The sequence below is a fragment of the Saccostrea cucullata genome, unplaced genomic scaffold (assembly GCF_032062105.1).
Source record: "Saccostrea cucullata isolate Sc308-1 unplaced genomic scaffold, CSIRO_AGI_Scuc_v1 ctg8043, whole genome shotgun sequence".
Lineage (NCBI taxonomy): Eukaryota > Metazoa > Mollusca > Bivalvia > Ostreida > Ostreidae > Saccostrea > Saccostrea cuccullata.
In genome coordinates this window covers 1-22071 of record NW_026939096.1, presented here as the reverse complement: position 1 = coordinate 22071, position 22071 = coordinate 1, and the positions used below count along the sequence as shown (strand labels likewise).

General features: G+C 33.2%; 1 protein-coding gene across 1 annotated transcript; it reads left to right on the top strand.

The window, feature by feature from the left end:
- The first annotated feature begins 7687 nt into the window (after positions 1-7687).
- On the top strand, positions 7688-20400 carry LOC134252222 (uncharacterized). Its single transcript, XM_062734643.1, has 3 exons — positions 7688-7895; positions 11063-11170; positions 20324-20400. Exons 1-3 carry the CDS (start codon positions 7694-7696, stop codon positions 20398-20400), a joined length of 387 nt encoding a protein of 128 aa, XP_062590627.1. The 5' UTR covers positions 7688-7693.
- Positions 20401-22071: the final 1671 nt, after the last annotated feature.

Here is a 22071-nt window from a genome sequence, read left to right as displayed (position 1 = left end):
ATAATTCAGAATGTATAACATACACACTGAGCACTAGCAAACTTGTATTTCGCCAAGAATTTTGCTATTTCCTTTGATATTAAAATCACAATTCCCATCCAATTATGCCCACAATATTTAAAGTTATATGAAAGGAGTGCAAAATTTTGTAGTTGTGGGGTTTTGATTATATTTTATTCGTTTACGTTTCTGTAATCATCTATACAGTGCTTAAACAATGTAATTCAAGTTTATATAATTCAGAATGTATAACATACACACTGAGCACTAGCAAACTTGTATTTCGCCAAGAATTTTGCTATTTTCTTTGATATTAAAATCACAATTCCCATCCAATTATGCCCACAATATTTAAAGTTTCTATACGCGTGATTTTGTGAATCTTCAAGTGCAATTTTATGTGAAATTATTTAAAAGAGGTAATAGTTTATTCTTTTTCATCGATTGATTGGCTGATTACAGCATTTGTATTACATTGGAAGAATTTTATTTACCAAGAAAATTTGTAAACTTATAATATAAAAACATGAAAACGGTATAGGATTATTTTGTACCCTATAGCTATTTTTACGTATGCATGTCAATAACTTTCTTTTTAATTAAATGTTGGCGTTGTGAATTTTAAAGAAACGTGCTAGGAAGATATTAAGAAAAAGTAGGAAGCAACTGTTCCTTCGTCGTGCCCTCGACACTTTGAAATGAAAATTTCGGGTTCTTTGGATGAGACGTTAAAAACCAAGACCTGTGTCTAGTCAGGTATTGGCATGATAAATATCCTTCAAATCTTTGTTCAAAGAGTTTAAATTTTTGGACTTTTTTCTCAAACAGAATGGTATTTCGCATAAATGTTATTGGTTTATTCATAAATTGTTCTCTCTGTAGAAGACTAGCAAACTAAAAGTTCGAAAATAGATTTCTATGGTTAGGGAAAATTTTAAAGTATTTGTCATATTGTTATTTATTTGTTTATGCTATTACTCACGTTTGATGTAAATTAATATTTTCATCTATATGTGTTACCTATAGTTCGAATTGCAACTTACAATGTGTATAAAAGATTGTCTTTTTAAACATTCCTCTAATTTATCTAATTATATTGTATTTATTTGTATTCTTGCATATATTTGTATTAAAGTTGAAATACATTTCTTAAAACTTTTGTATGCCTTGAATCTAGAATGGGACACTACGGAGCTCCACCTTTGACAATTGAAAACTTCTTTCAAGAGCGGAAGCGCTTAAGGACGGATGATACAAACTTTTGTAAAAAAACTGTGAAAATATAAAAATGAGTCATGTTTTAATGAGAACATTGAATGACTTTCAGTATTTAGTTTTTTATTCAAATTTTCAAAAAAAAAAATGATTTGAAGTGAAATATATTTGTATAGTTAAATATAAATGGTTTTAGAGAGGCAGAATTTTGACATGTGTCAAAATTCATAAGGTTTACAAATTCCTTATATTCTAGAAATTTACTATTTGCAACATTTTCAATGAACATAAGCCAAAATTATATATGCATCCATTTTTTTTCTTAGCAACATTTGACCTAAAATGATTAAACATTCAGAGGGGCGGGCTCCACGTACCAACAGTTTCTTATATAAAGGGAGATAAGCCTTTATATTGGCAGGTGGATTTGTGAGGTTGAAATGTCAACAATCTCGTTTGGTAATATTATGGGCCTTTTCTGCGTAGCAGTGCCCTTGAAAGCAAATGCAATATACATCATTCAGTCGAATACTTTCAGACGTTTTTCATCCCAATTGTTTGGACTTGTTAAACCCTAAATTTTGATCGGATAAGTCCATTGTCCGATCATGACACTGACGCACGCTGTGTCAGTATAGGTGACCGGTCTACAAGGGATGCTTTGTAATACGTGGCATCTGATTCCAGGTCCTTGTTTTCCCTGCTCCTGATCTGTATTGTTTCAGTGATTTTTAGCTGGCTAGATTATCCCAATTTCATGGAACAAAATACCAGATATATTCATGTAAGCTGTAGTTAACCTAATAAATGATTTAGGGTAAACGTTTTACATTTCGCTGTGTATTCTATTTAGCGCTTTTGAGAGAAACTTTCTCTGATTCAAGTACAGCTCTAAAAGTCTGGCACATATAAACATACATAAGAACATTGTGATAAATGAAATCTAACTAAGATAACTTGCTCAACAATCAATTTCCGCCAAATATCGTTCAAGTTAAGTATATTACATTTACAGTGTTTTCTGGAGAATCTTTTATTAGACATTACACATTGCAGTCCTGTAGCAATATTTATAACAATTTTCAAGATCAACTGATCAGTGTTTCCATTGTGATTTGATATAACAACTGACATCATGATGATGATTTCTCACGTCATGGGTCATCTGACAATACTTCTGCCTCATCTACTAACACTGTTGAATCTTTATCAGAGAAATCCTCATCTTTCGCTGGATCCAAATCTATCAGTGGAGGGCTTTTATTTAATGCAGGTGCTGTATTTAGTCCAGACTCACAGGCTTCATCTCCAGTTTCAAATTCGGGTGCTTCCGTAACACAACCTCCAAAGTCCACGCCCATTTCATTCACGCAAGAGCCTCCACAGATGACTTCACCAGATCTTACGATCCTAACGAACCTACTATAAAGATTTCGCCTGCAAAAGTCACTTCTCTTAACACGAGACAGAATCAATCCAGGTCTCAAGCTACTAAATATGTGTCCAGAATCGCGAAAAAAGTGAACAGAATAATTAGCTTCCATCGCCAGAGATTAACGGTGCAAGCGCAGTTGCAGAACAAACACCACTTTTATTTTGTAAAAGGACAATTATTTAGAGTGTGGAAAGAAGTGTAGAGTGAGGCAGTATCATTGTAAGAGGTTATATCAAACTGAACTCAAAAGAGAGCGAATAGAGAAGAAGGATATGAAGATAACAAACAGTATTCAATTTCAAAGTCCACAAACAAATACAAAATAAGAGCACAGCTAACACGGATCCCCGAAACATCAGAGGTGGGATCAGGTGCAATGGTGAGCATCCCCTGCCGACCGGTCACACCCGCCGTGTGCTCCTTGGCATGATCAGGAAATAAGGGAAAAAAATCTGTCGTTAATTCAGTATTAAATAATGGACTAACAATTGGTATAAAAAACGTCAGTCGGCATTTGACTCAGTGATAAATTGTATTTGCCGACAAGGTCATTGTATCGACCATAGAACTTACGAAATGATGACTTTAAACGAGACTGCTGATATTCTTGTTTCATCAACTTGTTTGTCAACAATTTACCTCGTTTGAGAAATTGTTCATACGTAGAGCATGCTCTTGCGTATCGAATCAACTGAGATATATATACTTCGTATGCATCGATGAAGGTATATTACTGCATAATTTAGGGAAGTTGACTATAGAAAAGTCAAAGTCATCACGTTTATCATATAGCTTGGTTAGATTACCATTAGAGTGTCTTTTGCAAGTAAAATATCCAAGTATGAAGCAGAAGTGTCGGACTCTGTGGTATTTTAAATATCAAGCTCACCAGGATATATCGTATCGACGTAGTAATGGAAATTAACATTATTAATTGACAATACGTCGTCGATATATCTATATGTCGAGTTGAAGGCCACAGCAAGTGTTTTCTTCTTTCCATGCATAAGATTAAGCATAAATTCTGCTTCATATGAAAAAAATAATAAGTCTGCTAATAACGAAGTGCAATTTGTACCCATAGGAATTCCAATAGATTGTTGGAATACCTGGTCTCCGAAAACCACATTGATATTGTCAATCAGAAACTCAAACATCTTCTTTATGTCAACTTCAGAGTATTTAAATGTGCTACCAGAATCTGTTTTAACAAAATAATTCTGCAAATGACCGATGACGAGGTGAGTAAATTTACGAGTTCCATTTTTATCGAAGAAGCAGCTCTCAATGATATCAAAAAGCCTTGATTTTAATTTGTGGTGGGAAATTGTTGTGTTTATAGTGAAATTTTTTTTTTAAGTAGTTGAATTTTGTAAAGTCTTGTGATTTCAAATTGTCCAAAAGTTCTTTAGAAATTTTTAGTATCCACATCTGATTCACACCACTTCATAAATATATAAATGCACAGTACCCTGGAAGTTTTTTCTTCACTACTGTCACAAAATTTGTTGAGGAGTAAAGAAAGAGACTTGGTTGAACATTTACTGGAACCTGCAATGTATCTTTGTTTGTAAGGATTCTTATGAAGTTTCGGTATCCAATATATATAAGGTAGTTCAAATTCATTTTGGCTCTGTCGAATATTAAATGTATTCAAAACTGAGAGGTGATTTTGAAGAATTTCTTCGTTAGAAAGGGAAGTATGGGTATAAGTAGTGCAAATTCAAAAATTTCGTGCCCCTAGTATACCCCAGTAAACAAACTAGGGTTTCTTGAGATACCCTAGTAAATAAAGAAAGGTTTCCTAGGATACACCAGTAAACAAGTCAACGGGTTTTTGGGCAACGTCAATCATAGACAATGAGTTCCTCATACATTGTGTGATAAAATGTGGTTGATTGAACATGTTTTAATGATGGATTATATGGAGAGAGCAGTGCTTTTTTAAGTTATATAATGATATCTAGAGCAAATGCTCAGATTTGATTACAAAAAAGGCATTTGTAAATCTATTTATTTAGTACGTTCATACTCAAAAATGTAAATAAAATTTATTGTTGCTTTGTTTTAAAGTTTATTGTTTGCTTTTTTTCCAATAAAAATATATACTAAATGTCAGTTCTTTTCAATACATATTTCTAAGAAATCGATTTATTTTGTGTGTTCGTATTTTTTGAAAAATAATTTAAGAGTCTAATAGCGTTTAAAATAAATGCGCTATTGTCAAGGTAGATATTGTCGACCTGTAAAATAAACTTTTCTCTCAATGCACATGTTGTGAAAATGTGTACCTACCCTCAATGCACTGATTATAATTTCACTACATTTTGTCGCTGAAAAGACTGTGGTCGTTCCTTTGGCTGGCTACCGAAACCAGGTCACGATTTTCTGTTTGTGTATGATAGGGGCTTTTAATTATGTAACATAATTCCAAGGATACCCCAGGAATTATTCTTAGAGAGACTTCTAAATTTGTGGAATGGGGCATTTGATCAGATAATTAAAATGTCACCGGGAGATGACCCTGAATAAGGGAAGCAATCCTGTGCGAGCATATCAAAGCGTGTGATTTTAATCAGATTTGCATTTGTTTGTAAATACCTTGATATATTTGTTGTCAGTCTGACTAAAGCCAGCCCCTACTACATGTATTTCACTTCATTAGTAGGGCTGGTTTTAGACAGGTTGTATTTGTTGTAGTCCTGTTGTAATTCTGCATGTTTCACAATCGTAGATTTGCACTGATTAAACATTGGTATTAATAAAATATTCTGATTTTTGTTCTTCACTATGTGTTCTGGACTGGCCTGAGCATTGTCGGGCTTTGCCTTCTCTGGCTTTAATGTCTTCATCTGAACCACCTGTATTACTACTGATGGACCTTAAATTGAGAGTTTATTAAGGTTATAATTTAATCCTTTTTATTATTTTCCCGTTAAACTTTTCTTAAATGCAGGAGGACTAATTTTGTTTGGTAAGCTACACAGGGCTCTTGTAAATTTTAAAGCTTTTAATGACCAAGTGCTTCCCACCCAATATCTTCTCAAGAAGAACCATTAAGATTGAATCATAGGATTGTGAATGTGATCAATGCCCTTGGACAATGATCCACCATAAAACTTATTTCATTGATCCGCTTTACCCCTTTAGTAAGCATGACTTAATAAACGAATTGCAGTTAATAGTAAAAATGTGTTAACAAAGCACTGGACTGATATAAGATACCTTATTGTTGGAATTCAGGTACGTAATTATAACTATATTCATTTTAAACTAAGCTATCGTGTGCACATATCGCCGGAAAGGACACTCCAAATCCTATATAATTACAGTGTATAATGGCAAATTTCATATCTTTGCTGTGGGAGACCCGAAATTTGTCAGATCAAAAAGTAAAATAGGAGGTGCACAATGTAATTTTTTAAGGTATCATTAAATTTACTTTTATTCAGTGGAAGAAGTTGCGGATATGACATGGGTACAAGTACCCTTTAATATTACAGAAATAATGGTAGTGTTCACGTTTTCATATGAGAAACGCCAAAAAATATGTGTCGGAACAAAAAATAGGAGGTGCACAAATTTTTTTTTATATATTATGAAGAAGTGAATGTCTCGTTAAATTTATTCAGTGGTATAGGAGTTTCAGATAAGATATGGGTACCCCCAAATCGCAATACAAAGACGGACAGACGGACGACACGCTATTAAAATATCTCTCAGCTTTTCAAGCGGGGGTATGAAAATAGCAATATAAAAATTGTAATTTGTATAAGAACAATTAGAAAAAAATTGCTTTTCAAAAAGTGATCAGCGAATAGCCATAATTTGTTCTAACTGTAATGCCATTAGCTTTATTTAAAAAAGTTATTTAAAGCACATAAAAATGTACAAGTAGGCAAGAAGTGTGTAAATCAATTTACAAATATCCTTTAAGTTGATTTTCAAAAGAGTCGCTGAACAGTAAATCTTTTCAAAAAAATACACCATGCATCTAATATCTTGTAAACCATTTAAAACTTATTGAAAAAAGTTTTTCTATTCCTCAATGATTTCTATTATTGGTTTACCTTCTGTCACGTTCAAGAAGCTTAAGTACCTAAAAATCATTCCTTTACATTTTCATTTTAATTCTAAATGTATAATTAAGTGATTGAAAAAATAAAAATGATAACAGTGTTTAAATATGATATTGATGATACTAACTTTTTGTTGTTTTATACACGGATTGAAGAGAATTTCGGACCTGGACGCAAGTCTTTCATTGATTGATTAAATATTTAAAATGCCACATTTAAAATCTTCGATAAAATGGAGACGCCTGCGTGTGTCTGTGAAAAACTAAAAGTCGGCACTCATAATCTTTGAGGAATTCTTTATCGTGTATGCTCTTACCTTGCTACGGAAAATGGGCAAAGAAGTATTTTGTCTTTCATTTCTTATGCCAGGGGCTTGAATTGGCGGATAAACAACTACTATTTGCTTTTGCGCCTTTAATTTGTCGCGGCGAGGCGAATAATAATCGAACCAAGGCATCCCGTTTATGAATCATACACCCCACCTCTAGGCTACCTTGACCGATTCGTAACTCTTTGAAACTGAAGAGATAACGTACAAATTGATACTCTGATTATAGCATGTATAGTGAAGAATGCCAATAATCCTTATGAGTTCATTATAACATAAAAAAAATCATCGTCTTCATTAGTTTTGTCATTTAAGACTCAATACAATTCCTTCTCAATTACACTTATTTATGACCTCTGAATATATTTTTGTGCATAGTCGTCTTAAGACCGAACACCATTTCACAATATTTTAAATGCCATTTCGCACCTTTCATATATTATTTCTTTAAAACCCATCTAGAGTCGATAATTTTTTTAAACTGATAAAAATGCAAATCACAATAGATAGGGTTTGCAGGAGGCATGAGTCACAAAAATTCTTCCAGAAAAGATGGTAGATTACGTAAAACTAAGCGCGATAATAATAATTAATTTATAACATATGTTTCGTTTATTTCGATAGATTCCTGAAAATATGCCAGGTTTACAATATCCGTTTCCTGTTTACATGGTGGATCAATGCCCCAAAAGCAGGACGTCATGGAACGCGTCATCAACGTCACGACGCTGTCCTGTTGACGTCAACGGCAGAAGTACGTACCACTGCGTCCCTAACCAGCAGCTGACAGGGTTGATAGAGTTCTGCTACCCTAGACAGATAGGACTGTATGAAAATGGTATGTTTTCTTATATAAATCAAAGTACTCAGAATACAGAGCTTCGGACTTGTTTATTGAGCAATGACCGTTGTGCCGTTTCGCATCAAATATTCTATTATAATAGAAGTAGTTTGGCATATCAAATTCAATGCATTGTAAACAACTATTAGGTTACTTGTCATTAAATTTGTATTATAATCTCAGTGCCAGGACATTGTTATTTTTCGAATTTGAGTTTATGGGAACATCTTCCTGTAGATGTTTTTCTTCGAAGTTTAACTTACAATTTGCAATCGTTTCTCCTCATTTACAGTGGTTTTTGTTTATTTCTCCATTCACACTATTACTCTTACCTCACTTGAGCTGAAAACTCAAACGAACTTCTTTGAAAACATTTGAAACAGAGTCCGTCAAGCTGTTCGTTCTTCTGTCTTTCTGTCCGTCTGTAATCTTTTCACATTTTCGACGTCTTCACCTGAACCTCTGGGTCAATTTCGTCAAATTTTGGCACAAGATATTCTTTAGTAAAGAGGATTCAAAGGACAAGGTATGGCCCTTTCTTTGATGTAAAAATTAAAACACAGTAAATTGTGATTGTTTGCAGTTAAGAACTTTAAATGATGCTTAATTGGAAACCAGTGTTAGTTTTGATTTAAAGCTTTCACAGAGGCCACAATAGGGTGCCAAATTGGGACATGTCCTCATTTATGGTGGAATTTCATTAAATCTGATAAACTTGTACAAATGAAAGCAATGTTTACTTGTACGTGCACCCTTATACATGTACTAGTATTTTTTACGCGGGTTAGGTAGCATACAGATCATAATTCAGCGAATTAACACTTCTTGTATGATATGTAACACAAATAAATCGGAAAAGTCATTAGTAAAACTTTTGCTATTATTATGCATTCTATAGACTTCACTGGTACTTAAACTACAGGAATTACTACAAAGCGACGTCTTAACCTGTCGTTTATTATTAGAAAATATACCTTAATGAAAAAGTGAAACGTTCAACACTACCCCAGGGCTAATTAATTTCAATTTGTAATAAAAGTTATGTAACAAACATCTATGTACCATGAAAACATACTGCTTGAATCTTACTGTCCTATCACAGAAACAATTATTCAACACTGTCGGAGGAAACATTTCCAAAAAATTTACATATTGTTGATAGGATCGGAAAAAATGTATCAATTGCTATTTACCATGATACGATTTAGCAGCACTTTTCAAAAACAATAGAATAAGATATTTAGATTGAAACAAAAATTAAGTTTCAAAGTATACGGCCTAGTGTTGAACTTTTGCATTTTTTTGTTACGAATGACAGAGGAAAGGCTAATCGGCAAGTAAGCACACACGCTGCTTTTTATTGTACCATCGTCAACTTACCTTACTTATGCAGCAATATACCTTCATTACCTGCATTCGGGGTATATATATCTCAGTTGATTCTATATGCAAGAGCATGCTCTACGTTAGAACGATTTCTAAATCGGGTGAACTTTTTGAAAAGCATGTTGATGAAACAAGAATATCAGCAGTCTCGTTCAAAGTTATCATCTCGTGGGTTCAATGGTCGATACAATGACCGTGTCAGCAAATGCAATTTATCATTTAGTCAAGTGCTGACTGACGTTTTTCATACTTATTGTTAGTCCATTATTTGTACACTATGACGACGACAAAGAGCACACGGCGGTATGACCGGTTGACAGGGGATGCTTACACCTTTATATGGCATCTGATCCCACCTCTGATGCTTCGGAGGTCCGTGTTTGCTATGCCCCTATTTTCGTTATCTCCATATCTCTCTCTAAATCCTTTTTAACTCCGATTTCTTGTGTTTATTTATTTGAATTCTCGTTTTGTTTCACTTTCACTCTGCTAGTTCTGATTAACAGTTATGACGTCACAGGTTTGGTACTTAATTAACCCCTTTGATATTATACATAGACCCAGAAACGAACGACAAGATTTTGGTGACATTATGCCTCTGCATATTTTAATTCATTTTTACGACCTCAACTCAATATCATATACCGATTTTAAGAAATTGTTATATCTAAAGTTCACGTTATATAGCTTACTGTGACGTCATATTATGAAGGCATGTAGAATATTTGGTTGTAACATTAACACACCTGTGTATAAACTTGACATGAAAGAAAAGTTAAAAATAAAAGAAACAGCGCTGTCGATCGTCGTCATCTGAAAACGGAAAAACGTTATCAAAACGTTGGCGGTTCTTAAATTACCATCCAATGATTATTTCGCGCAAATCTGCAATATCGTTAAAATTAGCTATAATATACATCACTGAAAAGGAAACACACGTTCAAGGTTAGGTTTCTGTATAACGATTCATCATCTCACGATATACGAGGGGCGTTCAATAAATAATGTCATTAGCTCGATGACATACAACACAGTAGTCTTATGACATAAAGCTTGACTTTCTCTCATTGTTGAATCTTTAATGAATTTATAACAGTTTATGTGACCACTTTTCATCACATAGTTTTATCGTGAGGAGCTGGGAAAAAAGGGCTATTCGAGACACTGCATTTTTAATGAATGGTAAAGAATCAGTTGTTGTTCAAAATCGTATTCGGGGAGACAGCTTAATATCTGGAGGTGTCTAGAAAGCAGTTTTTTGCAAAGAAATTGAAAGGTTTATCAGAGAAAGGACCCAGAATCAGGAATCCACTACATTGAATTTCTTCATGATAGCGTTCAAACCCGCATGCCCTAAAGAGTAAAGGGGTTTACGGGATAAACAGAAAGTAAATGTTTGTTCACATTAACAATATTTGCCAGTTCTTTGACCTTTTGACTTGTTTCTATTTCCAAACTTGAAAAAAAACCCTTTCAGAAGGAAAAAACAAGTCCAGGAAATCACTGGATCTGCCATTTTCCAGTATACTAAGGGTCATACCCTAAAATGAGTTCTAAAAACAATCAGAAATTGGATAAAAAATGTTACGGACATGAGTTTAAATTAAAAAAAAAATTAATATGCAAAATCATGAAGACTAAATCATTAAAAAGCGCCGTTTGCTTCTTTCTGAGCCCCAATGACATTATTTATTGAATGCCCCTCGTAATATACATTTAACCGGTTATGATATAATAAGTAGCAAATATTTTTGTATACGTCCTATTTTTTCTTTAAGGTACCTGTTTATACCTCACTAACTCTGACTACGTTAATCAAGTAAGCTGCACAGACTTCACCCAGGGTTGTCCTGAACAACCTTATTTCAGCAATGAAATATACAAATGTTTGTATAATTTTAAAGCTGCATTATTAAAGCTATATGAGCTGCAACTTTGATGTTAGAATTTTTTGCTGCAAAATTGTTAATAAATATTTCAATGACAGAAAAAAAAGAATATTTAATAAATAAACTTCTGTTGTTCATATTTGCGATGAAAGAACTATTTGTAAGCTTTGATTGAATCAAAATTGTATAATGTCGTCCTGTACAATAACAATTTCTAATATAACTAGGAGACTAATTGTTCACTGAACAATAAACGGCTTTCCACCTCTTTTTAAGTTTTCATGTCATTTGAATTGAAAAAAAAATGTAAAAAAAAAACAAAATTCAAAAGTGCTGTCAGCAGGATTTGAACTGTGGACCCTCAGATTTCCAGGCGAGCGCTCTATGCACTACGCCACAGGCTCCTATGAAATTGTTTTCCGTAAACTAAGAGTGTAGATAAAAGAAGAAATGAAAGCACGTGAATTTAAATAAAAATAGTACAGAAAAACGTGCATTTATTTGTTTGTGATGGAACATAGTGAGGAATAATGAATAGTTCTAAAAAGAACGATTGGTGGATAATGAAAATGGAGATTTCCTATAAAAAAATCATTTGAGTTTGTTTATAGTTTGAATAGATTGAGTTAATCGTACAGAGCTTATGATACATTCGAACTTCCGTGTCGGCACTGTGTTTACAATTTGTGAAAATATAGGCGCGTTCGTTTTGACAGATATGGTGAACTCATAGGTTAGATTAAAGAATCATCTCTATTTGGATTGAATTAATAGTTATGAGCATAAATTAAACTTGAAACATGCATTTCATGAAGAAAACGTTGTCACCGAGAGGGCGGAAATTTATTTGATAGGAAAAATCGCGATTTTCGAAATTCATCCGATTAATATTGAATCAGTCTAAATAAATTTCAAATAAATTCCACATTCTAAAGAAAGCATGAATACTTGGCAGTAAAATGTTGTATTAGAGGAGGAGAATCAAATGCTATTAACAAAAACTGATGAAATAGCCAAAGCAAGCTTTAATTATCATTTATGCTCATCAGCACTTAAATTTCAGTAGAAAAAAAAATGTAGTTTTTGCCGATATTGAATAGAATTTCATTATACTTAAGAGACTCACCGTAAAACTGCCAGGACACCTTTTTTGAGGTGTTTTCTACATTTTAATCTGAATTTCATGTCGATCTGTGATCTCCTTTAAGTTGTACAAAATTTATCTACGTCGCTATTGATTTTTTGTGTGTGTGTGTGTTTGAAAGGAGGGGGTGGGTGTATAAGCATTTCTTTAAGAGAGAGTTGTAAATACCTCCAAGACCTTTAGCTTTATTGTGACCTTTTGGTCAATGGGGTCAAAGGTCAAGGTCATTTATCAAGGTCAAGGTCATAAAAAAACCATGATAAACTTGAGATTAACACTTTTGAAGCTGAATCTAGGTAAAGGTAATAAAGATTTCTTTATGACTTTTTGAGTAAGGGTCAAGGTCAAAGGTCAAGGTCAGAGTCACAAATCAAGGTCAAAGGTCAAGGTCATTTGGAAATTCAGCTTAAATCGCCAATTTCTCTAGCTTTCCAATTACCTTGACCTTTGACCTTGACCTCATTTTCAAGGTCAAAAGTCACAAGATCTCATGCACTTGGTCCTATATCTTTACCTCTTGTCTTTTAAAAGTTTTTTGGCTTTTTGGTAAACTTTAAAACTTTCAGGGGCAATAATTATTGGAAGGAGCTGACAAATTTTTGCACTTCTGTCTGAAGAATTGACTAAATCAGTTGAAGACTTTAGTGAAGGTTTCATACCTCTACGGTTTCCGGTTTCGGAGGAGTAGCGATAACAAGCATTTCTTGCATAAAGGGCAATAACTTCGAAAGGGGTCAAAGTTCAAACACGGGGGGTCGTTTTTTGGAATAACTTTTAATACCCAATATCATGATCTATAAGGTTTTTTGATAAGACTTGCGATTTCAAAAGTCCGGGAAGAAAAATAATAATAACTAGTAAACTAATTGTTCAGAGAACAATAAGACGTCTTTCCACCTTTTTAAGTGTTTCAATATCATTTGGGCTGAAAAAAGTAGAAAAAAGCAAGAAAATAAATAAAACAGCAAAATTCTCATTTCTCTACTAGGATATTAGATCGGGCTCGCAGTTGGTATAAATATATTCTGAACAGACTTCCTGGATTATACGAGTCGACTCGGGGATAAGCACGAATTCATTGATCACGCAATGAGAGCACATAAAAAAACATTGTAACACGCTCCTATGTGTATATATGAGCTTGAATGAGATTGTTTTCAAGTTAAGATCTAAGGGGTAGGGTCTGATTAAAATTATGATATACCTATTAATATGAATAACATGCATTTGATCTGCGCATCAAGACGGAAGCGTAAGTGAAAACGTTGTGAAATGTCCCATGTGTACCTGAATCATATGTGCATTATACATGTATTAAAGAGATGTTTGAAAATATCCGATTTGAGTTGTTTTATGTTTGAAATGGATGGCGATAAATTATTTAAGAGCATGTGAGAAACATGAGCGAGAGATGCAAGGCAGTTTGTAATTATGGAAAAGGAAAACAGAGAATCGGGTTCGGGTTTTAACATTCCTGACCGAAATAGGCATGAAATTCAATGTGAGTAGCATAAATAAAATTCCAAACATGTAATTCTAGATGGGAAACACAGGGAAGAAACGTGTATTTCTTTTTACTATGCTGAAAGTCGCTATTTCTTGGGATTGTGTTATTCTAGAAAAAAAAAAAAAAAAAAAAAATCAAATTTCACATGAAATCAAAATTCATTTCATTAATATTAAATCCAAATAAAATTGAAATAAATTCCATACTCTAAAGAAAGCAAGAATACTTGGCATTAAAATGTCGTAATAGAGCAGGAGAATCGAATGATATTAACAACAATTGCAGAAATAGCCAATACGGGCTTTAATTAATTTTTATGCTCAGCAATAACTAAATTTAAGACAAAAAAAATGCAGATTTTGCCGATTTTCACTAGAATTTCATAATATTTTAGAGACTCACCTTAAAACTCTCAGGACACTTTCTTTAAGGTCTCTTCTTGCTTTTACTCCGAATCTTATGTCGATATATCGTGTCTTTTGACTTAAAGACATTTTCTCTATGCTGCTGTTGATTTCTCTTTTTTTTTTTAAAGAAAAGGGGGGGGGGATATAAGTATTTGTTAGAGTAAGAGTTGCAAATACCTCAACGACCTTAAGCTTGATTGTGACCTTTGGGTCAATAGGGGGTCAAAGGTCAAGGTCATTTATCAAAGGTCAAGGTCATCAAAAAAAAAAAGAAAGAGAGAGAGAGAGAGATAAACTTGAGATTAACACTTGAATATGAATCTAGATAAAGGTAATGAATATTTCTTTATTACTTTTTGAGTAAGGGGTCAAGGTCAAAGGTCAAGGCCAAATATCAAGGTCAAGGTCATTTGGAATTTTTTTATAGCTTGAATCGACAATTTCTCTAGTATTACAATGACCCTGACCTTTGACCTTGACCTATTCTTCAAGGTCAAAGGTCAAAAGATCTCATGCAGTTGGGCCCATGTCTTTACGACTTGTCGTTAAGAAGTTTTTAGTTCTTCGTAAACATCATAAACTGGCAGGGGCAATAACTACTTAAAATGGTTTACAAATTCTTTCACACTAATGGAACGAGAAGTGTTCTAAATTAGTCGCAGACATTGTTGAAGGTTTCGTACTTCTATGGTTTACGGTTTCGGAGGAGTAGCGATAACAAGGGTTTACACTGAAGGGGGCACTAACTTTTAGAGGGGTCAATCTTAGGGGACAAGAATGAAATCTCTGAAATGGTTTTAAAAGTACATAGTGAAGATGCAAAGATGTTTAAAATTTGGTAAAGAACAAAAGAGGTATATAAAGAGCTTAATTTTTCATATTTTTAATGACCTTGACCTTTGACCTTGACATCAATTTTAAGGTCAAAGGTCAATGAATCTTTTGCAGTTGGCCACATGTCTCTAGGACATGTTGTTTAAGAAAAGATTTTTATATTCCTAAACATCGCAAACATTCAGGGGCAATAATTAATCATAGGAGTTTACGAATCCTTTGGCAATGAAGGATTGAAGTCTACTAATTAAGTCGTAGACATAGGTGAAGGTCTGGAAACGCTGCGGTTTACGGTTTCGGAGGAGTAGCGATAACAAGCTTTACGACAAAAGGGGTAATAACTGAGTAAGGGGTCAAAGTTCAAATACGTTGGGTCATTTTTCAGAATAACTTTTGATATCCAGTATCTTGAACTACAAAGTTTTTCGATAAGTCTTGCGGTTTCAAAAGTCCGGCGGAAAAAGAATAATAATAAACATAAGCATTTCAAGAGATCTTTCCACAGAAAGGTGGAAAGACCTAATAATATGTGTTTTGAAGGACCTTGACCTTTGACCTTGACCTAAATTTGAAGGTAAAAGTTTTTAAAGTTGTCGAAGACACTGTTTAAGGTTTCGCATCGCTACGGTCAATGGTTTCGAATGCGTAACGATATGAAGGCTTTTCTCACAAGGAGGAAGAACTTTTTTATACGTCAGGCTTGATGGGTACAGAGAGACATTTGAAAACAGTTTTAAAAGGATACTTGATAAATTTGATGGCATCAAGGTCAAAGGTCAAGGTCATCAAAAAAAAAAAAAACTCTCATAAACATGAGTTTAACACTTGAAGCTGGATCAAAGCTATATAAATAATGAATATGTTATAAACTCTTGAGTAAGGGTCAATGTCAAAGGTCAAGGTCAACTACCAATGTCAAAGGTCAAGTTCATCTTGTAAAAATAAACATGTATAAGCAATTTCATACTTTTATCAATGACCTTGACCTTTGACCTTGTCCTTAAATTCAAGGTCAAAGGGCAGAAGATCTCATACACTTGGCCACATGTCTTTACGACTTGTCGTGAAGAAGTTTTAAGTTCTTCGTAAACATCGTAAACTATGAGGGGCAATAACTTCTTACATGGTTTACGAATTCTTTTGCTCTGAATAGATTGGAAAGTGTACTTAATTAGTCGCAGACATTGTTCAAGGTTTCGTACTTCTACGGTTAACGGTTTCGGAGGAGTAGCGATAACAAGGGTTTACACTGAAGGGGGCACTAACTTTTAGAGGGGTCAGTCTCAGGGCACAAGAATGAAATCTCTGAAATGGTTTTAAGAGTACATATTGAAGATGCAAAGATGTTTAGAATTTGGTTAAGAACAAAAAGAGCTATAAAAAATGCTTAATTTTACATATTTTGAATGACCTTGACCTTTGACCTTGACCTATATTTTAAGGTCAAAGGTCAATGAATCTTTTGCATTTGGTCCCATGTCTGTACGCCTTGTCGTTTTAGAAAAGTTCTTGATATTCGTAAACATTGCAAACATTCAGGGGCAATAATTTGTTATAGGAGCTTACGAATCCTTTCGCAATGTTTGATTGGAGAGTCTTCTAAATTAGTCGTAAACATTAATTTAGGTTTGGAATCTCTGCGGTTTACGGTTTTGGAGAAGTAGCGATAACAGACATTTCTTGCGAAAGGGGCAATAACTTCGAAAGGGGTCAATGTTCAAACTTCTTGGGTCGTTTTTCGAAATAACTTTTAATATCCACTATCATGAACTATTAAGTTTTTCGATAAGTCTTGCAGTTTCAAAAGTCCGGCAGAAAAAGAATAAAAAACATAAGCATTTCAATAGGTCTTTCCACAGAAAGGTGGAAAGACCTAATAATAACTAGAAACGATACTCGTTGCGAGCAACGAGAGGTCTTCCGTCCGATTCTGAAATAAAAAGAAAAATCGAGCTAGAAAAGTAAAAAAAAATATTCGGATATTCGGGGGAGCGAACCCGGGTCGCCTGCATGACAATCCAACGCGCTAACCATTCGGCCATTGAAAACACCGCTTCAAATTTTTAAATGTAAATATGTCAAGATTGCCTTTAAGGATTTTAAATCAAATTACATATCATGCATTCTTAAAGGAGTCTCTATTTAGATTATTAATATCAAAGAAAAATATTGAAAAACAAAAAAGTTGAAAAATTGCATTTTTTAAATACTCTTCCGGTAGCAACCGGAAGTACTGACGACGCACAAAAAGGTGATTTCACTTATCTTAGAGTCATACTCTATCATCTCTAATAAGTCTTCAGTTAATACCTTTAACCATTTTTGAAAAAAAGGGGCGACAAAAATTCATTTTAAAATCAGAAAACTGTCAATATCTTGGAACCGAATGTGAGTATTCCAAATTTTCCTTCTGATGAACAAAGTTCATATAATGATGCATGATTCCTGAAAGTTTCATTGAAATCCACCGAATAGTTTAGGAGAAATCGCCTGCACAAAATTTTGGGGGAAAAAAATAATAATAATAACTAGAAACGATACTCGTTGCGAGCAACGAGAGGTCTTCCGTCTGATTCTGAAATAAAAAGACGAAAAATCGAGATGGAAAAGTAAAAAAAATATTCGGATATTCGGGGGAGCGAACCCAGGTCGCCCGCGTGACAGTCCAACGCGCTAACCATTCGGCCATTGAAAACACAGCTTCAAATTTTTAAATGTAAATATCCCGAGATTGCCTTTATGGATTCTAAAACAAATTACATATAATGCCTTCTTAAAGGAGTCTCTATTTAGATTAATAATTTCAAAGAAAAATATTGAAAAACAAAAAAGTTGAAAAATTGCAATTTTTAAATACGCTTCCGGTAGCAACCGGAAGTACTGACGACGCAAAAAAAGGTGATTTCAAATATCTGAAAGTCATCCTCTATCATCTCTAATAAGTCTCCAGTTAATATCTTAAGCCATTTTTTTAAAAAAGGGACGACAAAAATTCATTTTAAAATCAGAAAACTGTCAATATCTTGGAACCGAATGTGAGTATTCCAAATTTTCCTTCTGATGAACAAAGTTCATATAATGATGCATTATTCCTGAAAGTTTCATTGAAATCCATCGAATATTTTAGGAGAAATCGCCTGCACAAAATTTTGGGGAAAAAAATAAGAATAACTAGAAAAGAAATTCGTTGCGAGCAACGAGAGGTCTTCCGTCTGATTCTGAAAAAAAAAAAAAAAACTCTGCAAAATCGAGCTGAAAAAAAGTGATCAAACTTCATTTGAAACTAATGGGATAAAACCCGAATCGCCAGCGTGAAAATGCAATGCGCTTACTATTACGCTATCAGGACCACAGCTCTAAATGTATTTGTATATGTTTACTTCTGCAACAGTTCATCGGTCTTAGAATAATGAAAGGCGAATCACTATTCTAAATTTTGCGTCAAACGCCACAAGTAAATCTTTGCACCTTTTCTGAGGAATATTCCATTTAATAGGTGTGATAGCTTCAATGGAAAGAAAAAAAAAACGTTCTTATAGCTAAAATATCAAGGTGAAGACAGTATAATTAACATACTTTACAAATTTCATATTGTATATAAGCAAGTAACAATAAAGCAGTGAAACAGTTATGCATTTTTAACTTTTTAAAATTTCCTGTTTTTCCCCTAAGTGAACTATCCCGATTAGCTAAGCTTTCATGAAAAGGTTAAAATTTTTTGCCGAAAAACGTGTCGCCCGAAGACAGTCAATGAATTGGATTCCATTTATGCTCAATAACTTGAATCAGATCTTTGAGACAAGAATGTTAATATAAACTTCATTTAGCGATCTTTAAAAAAACTATTGTCTTATTTTGTCTTTTCTATTATTTTCATATGACACAAGTGTGCGTAGGAAAAACAGATTGTAATTTTTATACATACTATATTCATTGATACTGTTTCTAGAAAAAACTATTACTTATAACTATGATTTAATATCTGTTTTCACGTGTTGCAAATCAGAAGGTACCGGTATTAGGTATCGAATTTCATTTTCACATTTAGTCATTTCTTTTTCTACTTTGAGAACCAGCCAAAACCACTTATAGAAGACATTAAAGAAGTTCATTGTTCGACACAGAATTGCAACGTAACTACGACGTGACAATCCAAGTATTCCTTTACATTTTATTTTTCCTTGTGTTACTTTCGTTCGAGCAAACGCTCGGCTGACTCCATAAACCCCTGTTGCGAAATGTCGGAGTTGACAGAGACAGCCGCCATCTTGGACCCGCTTCAGTAAAAATGCTAATATCTAGAGTTTCGATTTATCAATATTCAAATAAATTATATAGTAAGCATCAATAGAAGGGTCTCTATTAGCATTCCAAAAATAAATAAAAAATATTGAAGAACAAAAAAGTTAGAAAATACAATTTTTTTAATTCGCTTCTCCTAACGACAGGAAGTACCGACGACGAACGAAAGGTCGCGTCCTGGATAGTATATATCACGATCTATAATCCCTGAAAGTTTCACATTTATATCTTCTACCGTTCTTGAGATTAACCGTAGACAAAATGTCATTTTAAATTCAGAAAATGTCCCATAACTTGGTACCAGAAGCGAATTTTCAAAAAATTTCTCGGAAAAAATAACTTCAGATAATAACACATAATTTCTGTAAATTTCATGAAAATCCACCCAGTAGTCTTCGAGAAATCGCGTGCACAAAATTTGGTGTACGGAAAAATAATAATAATAATAATAATAAGAAACAATAGAATCACTATAAGGTCTTCCGTGAAGACGGAAGACCTTAATAATAATAATAAGAAGAAGAAGAAGAAGAAGAAGAAGAAGAAACAGTAGAATCACTATAAGGTCTTCCGCTGAAGACGGAAGACCTTAATAATAATAAACATAAGCATTTCAAGAGGTCTTTTCACAGAAAGGTGGAAAGCCCTAATAATGTATATTCCATAGTATAGAAGCCTTTCTCCTGAAACAATTTGATGCATTATTTTAGTCGAATTTATCAAAAGGGTTTACATTACGCACAAATTTTTCTTAAAAACACATTTTAATAGCTAAATGAAATTTTCTACAATGCAGCTCATATTGCTTTAACAATTGGATTTTGAATGTATCAATTTTACTTTATAATTATGTAGTAATAATTAATGTAACACAGCATGCGAATTTTTGTTTTCTTGAACATTGTTTCTTTACACTAAGCATAAAAAATTAAAATATCCACTTGTTGTTTTACTAGATCAGGAATGTTTAGTTATTGACAAACAAACCCATTGCTACGAAGCAGCAGAGTCGTGTCGGAATACAAAAACGTAAATATTCTCCTCTCTCTCTCTCTCTCTCTCTCTCTCTCTCTCTCTCTCTCTCTCTCTCTCTCTCTCTCTCGTGTTATTTTTTTATTTACGTATTTTTTTTACAGTAGCACAGATGTGTTTTCCTCAATACCACCAACTTCATTGGACTACATACCAATATTATTAGGAGTAATGTTACCAATCATTGGGATTTTCATTCTGTTGTGTGCTTTATTTATAAAACACAAGAAGAATTCAAGCAAGGAGGACAACATGGATCCAGAACAGGCGCATCTTCTCTGTAAGTAATTATGTTAATTGAAGCTATAATGATACATATACCGAAAGAGGTAATTTGAATCATCTTTATTTCAAACATATCTGCGAAAATTCTTCTCTGATTACGAAAAAGTACGGTTTTTTTTCTTTATTTGCATGTTAGCTATTCACAGTGTAAAAGAATGTAAACTCCGTTGTACTACTGATAAAGTAATACCTTATCAAAATTCACATAAATTGAAATAATTTTTTGAATTGTTTTCATTGTAATTACAATTTTATGATTTATGCATACAAACACATATGAGCATGACTTGATTTGAAATAAAATCATTCAAAGAGAGTTGTAATAATGTTTGCTAGCATAATATAAATGATGATGTTTATTAGTAGATGGTTTTTAAACAATATATCTGGTATATGTACATTTTCTAGTAAAAATATAAATAGAAAAATTTGATAAAAATTTAATATATTACCTTCCAAAGTATTTATATATTTAAGCAAAATGCAATTAAAATATTTATTGTATGTTTTTTTTAAATAAATTTAATGTTATTTAGCGGTTTATAAAAAGCGTAATCTGTCCCAAGTTTTGTTATATTGTATAATATAAGTTGAAATAAGTTTCATTCCTTGTAATTTAATTTCAGTGCAGACAATTAGACATCCCCCCAAGAATAAGGTTTCACATTGATTAAATCTTAAAAGTAACGTCAAGCGAAGTAATACATTTTTTACGTAACTCATTGTGACGTAGGCAAGTTATGTTATAAAAAATAGATAAAATCTTTTATCCAATCAAATGACGTGTTATAAGTGAAATTATTGAAAAAAATATTTTTAAAAAATATTTTTAATCCTATTTTATTTTTGTTTTTTAATGAAATTTAGAGAATGGCAATCCAGGTGAGGTATTTATAGAAACTCGAGCGTACCAGAAAGCAAGAGATGTTTTGTTCGTCAAGAAATATGTTTTCGTAAAAGGAAATCCAGGAGACGGTAAAACGGCAATAGCTAGACAACTCTTGAAAGAATTGAAAATATCTTATAATAAACGTGAGAAGGTTGTCACGGGTCTTAAGGAATTGTGTGGAAAACATGATCAAACCAAAGATACCGTATTTTTTGTAGATAATATCTTCGGAGAATATGTTTTCAGGAGCTCAGAAATAGAACAATGGGAAACAACAACGATTTTTATGGAAAATGTTCTCTCAAATGAAATTGACAAGAAAGGAAACTTTTTAATTGTTACAATCCGCAATGATATGTATTCGGAAATTCGAGCTCAACTGCAATTTAAAATGGACTTCATTAAAAATGCTTTAGTTGATATATCGGACACGGAGAACAAATTGACGAATGAAGAAATGAAAAAGATTTGTAATCTTTATGTAGGAATACCATTACC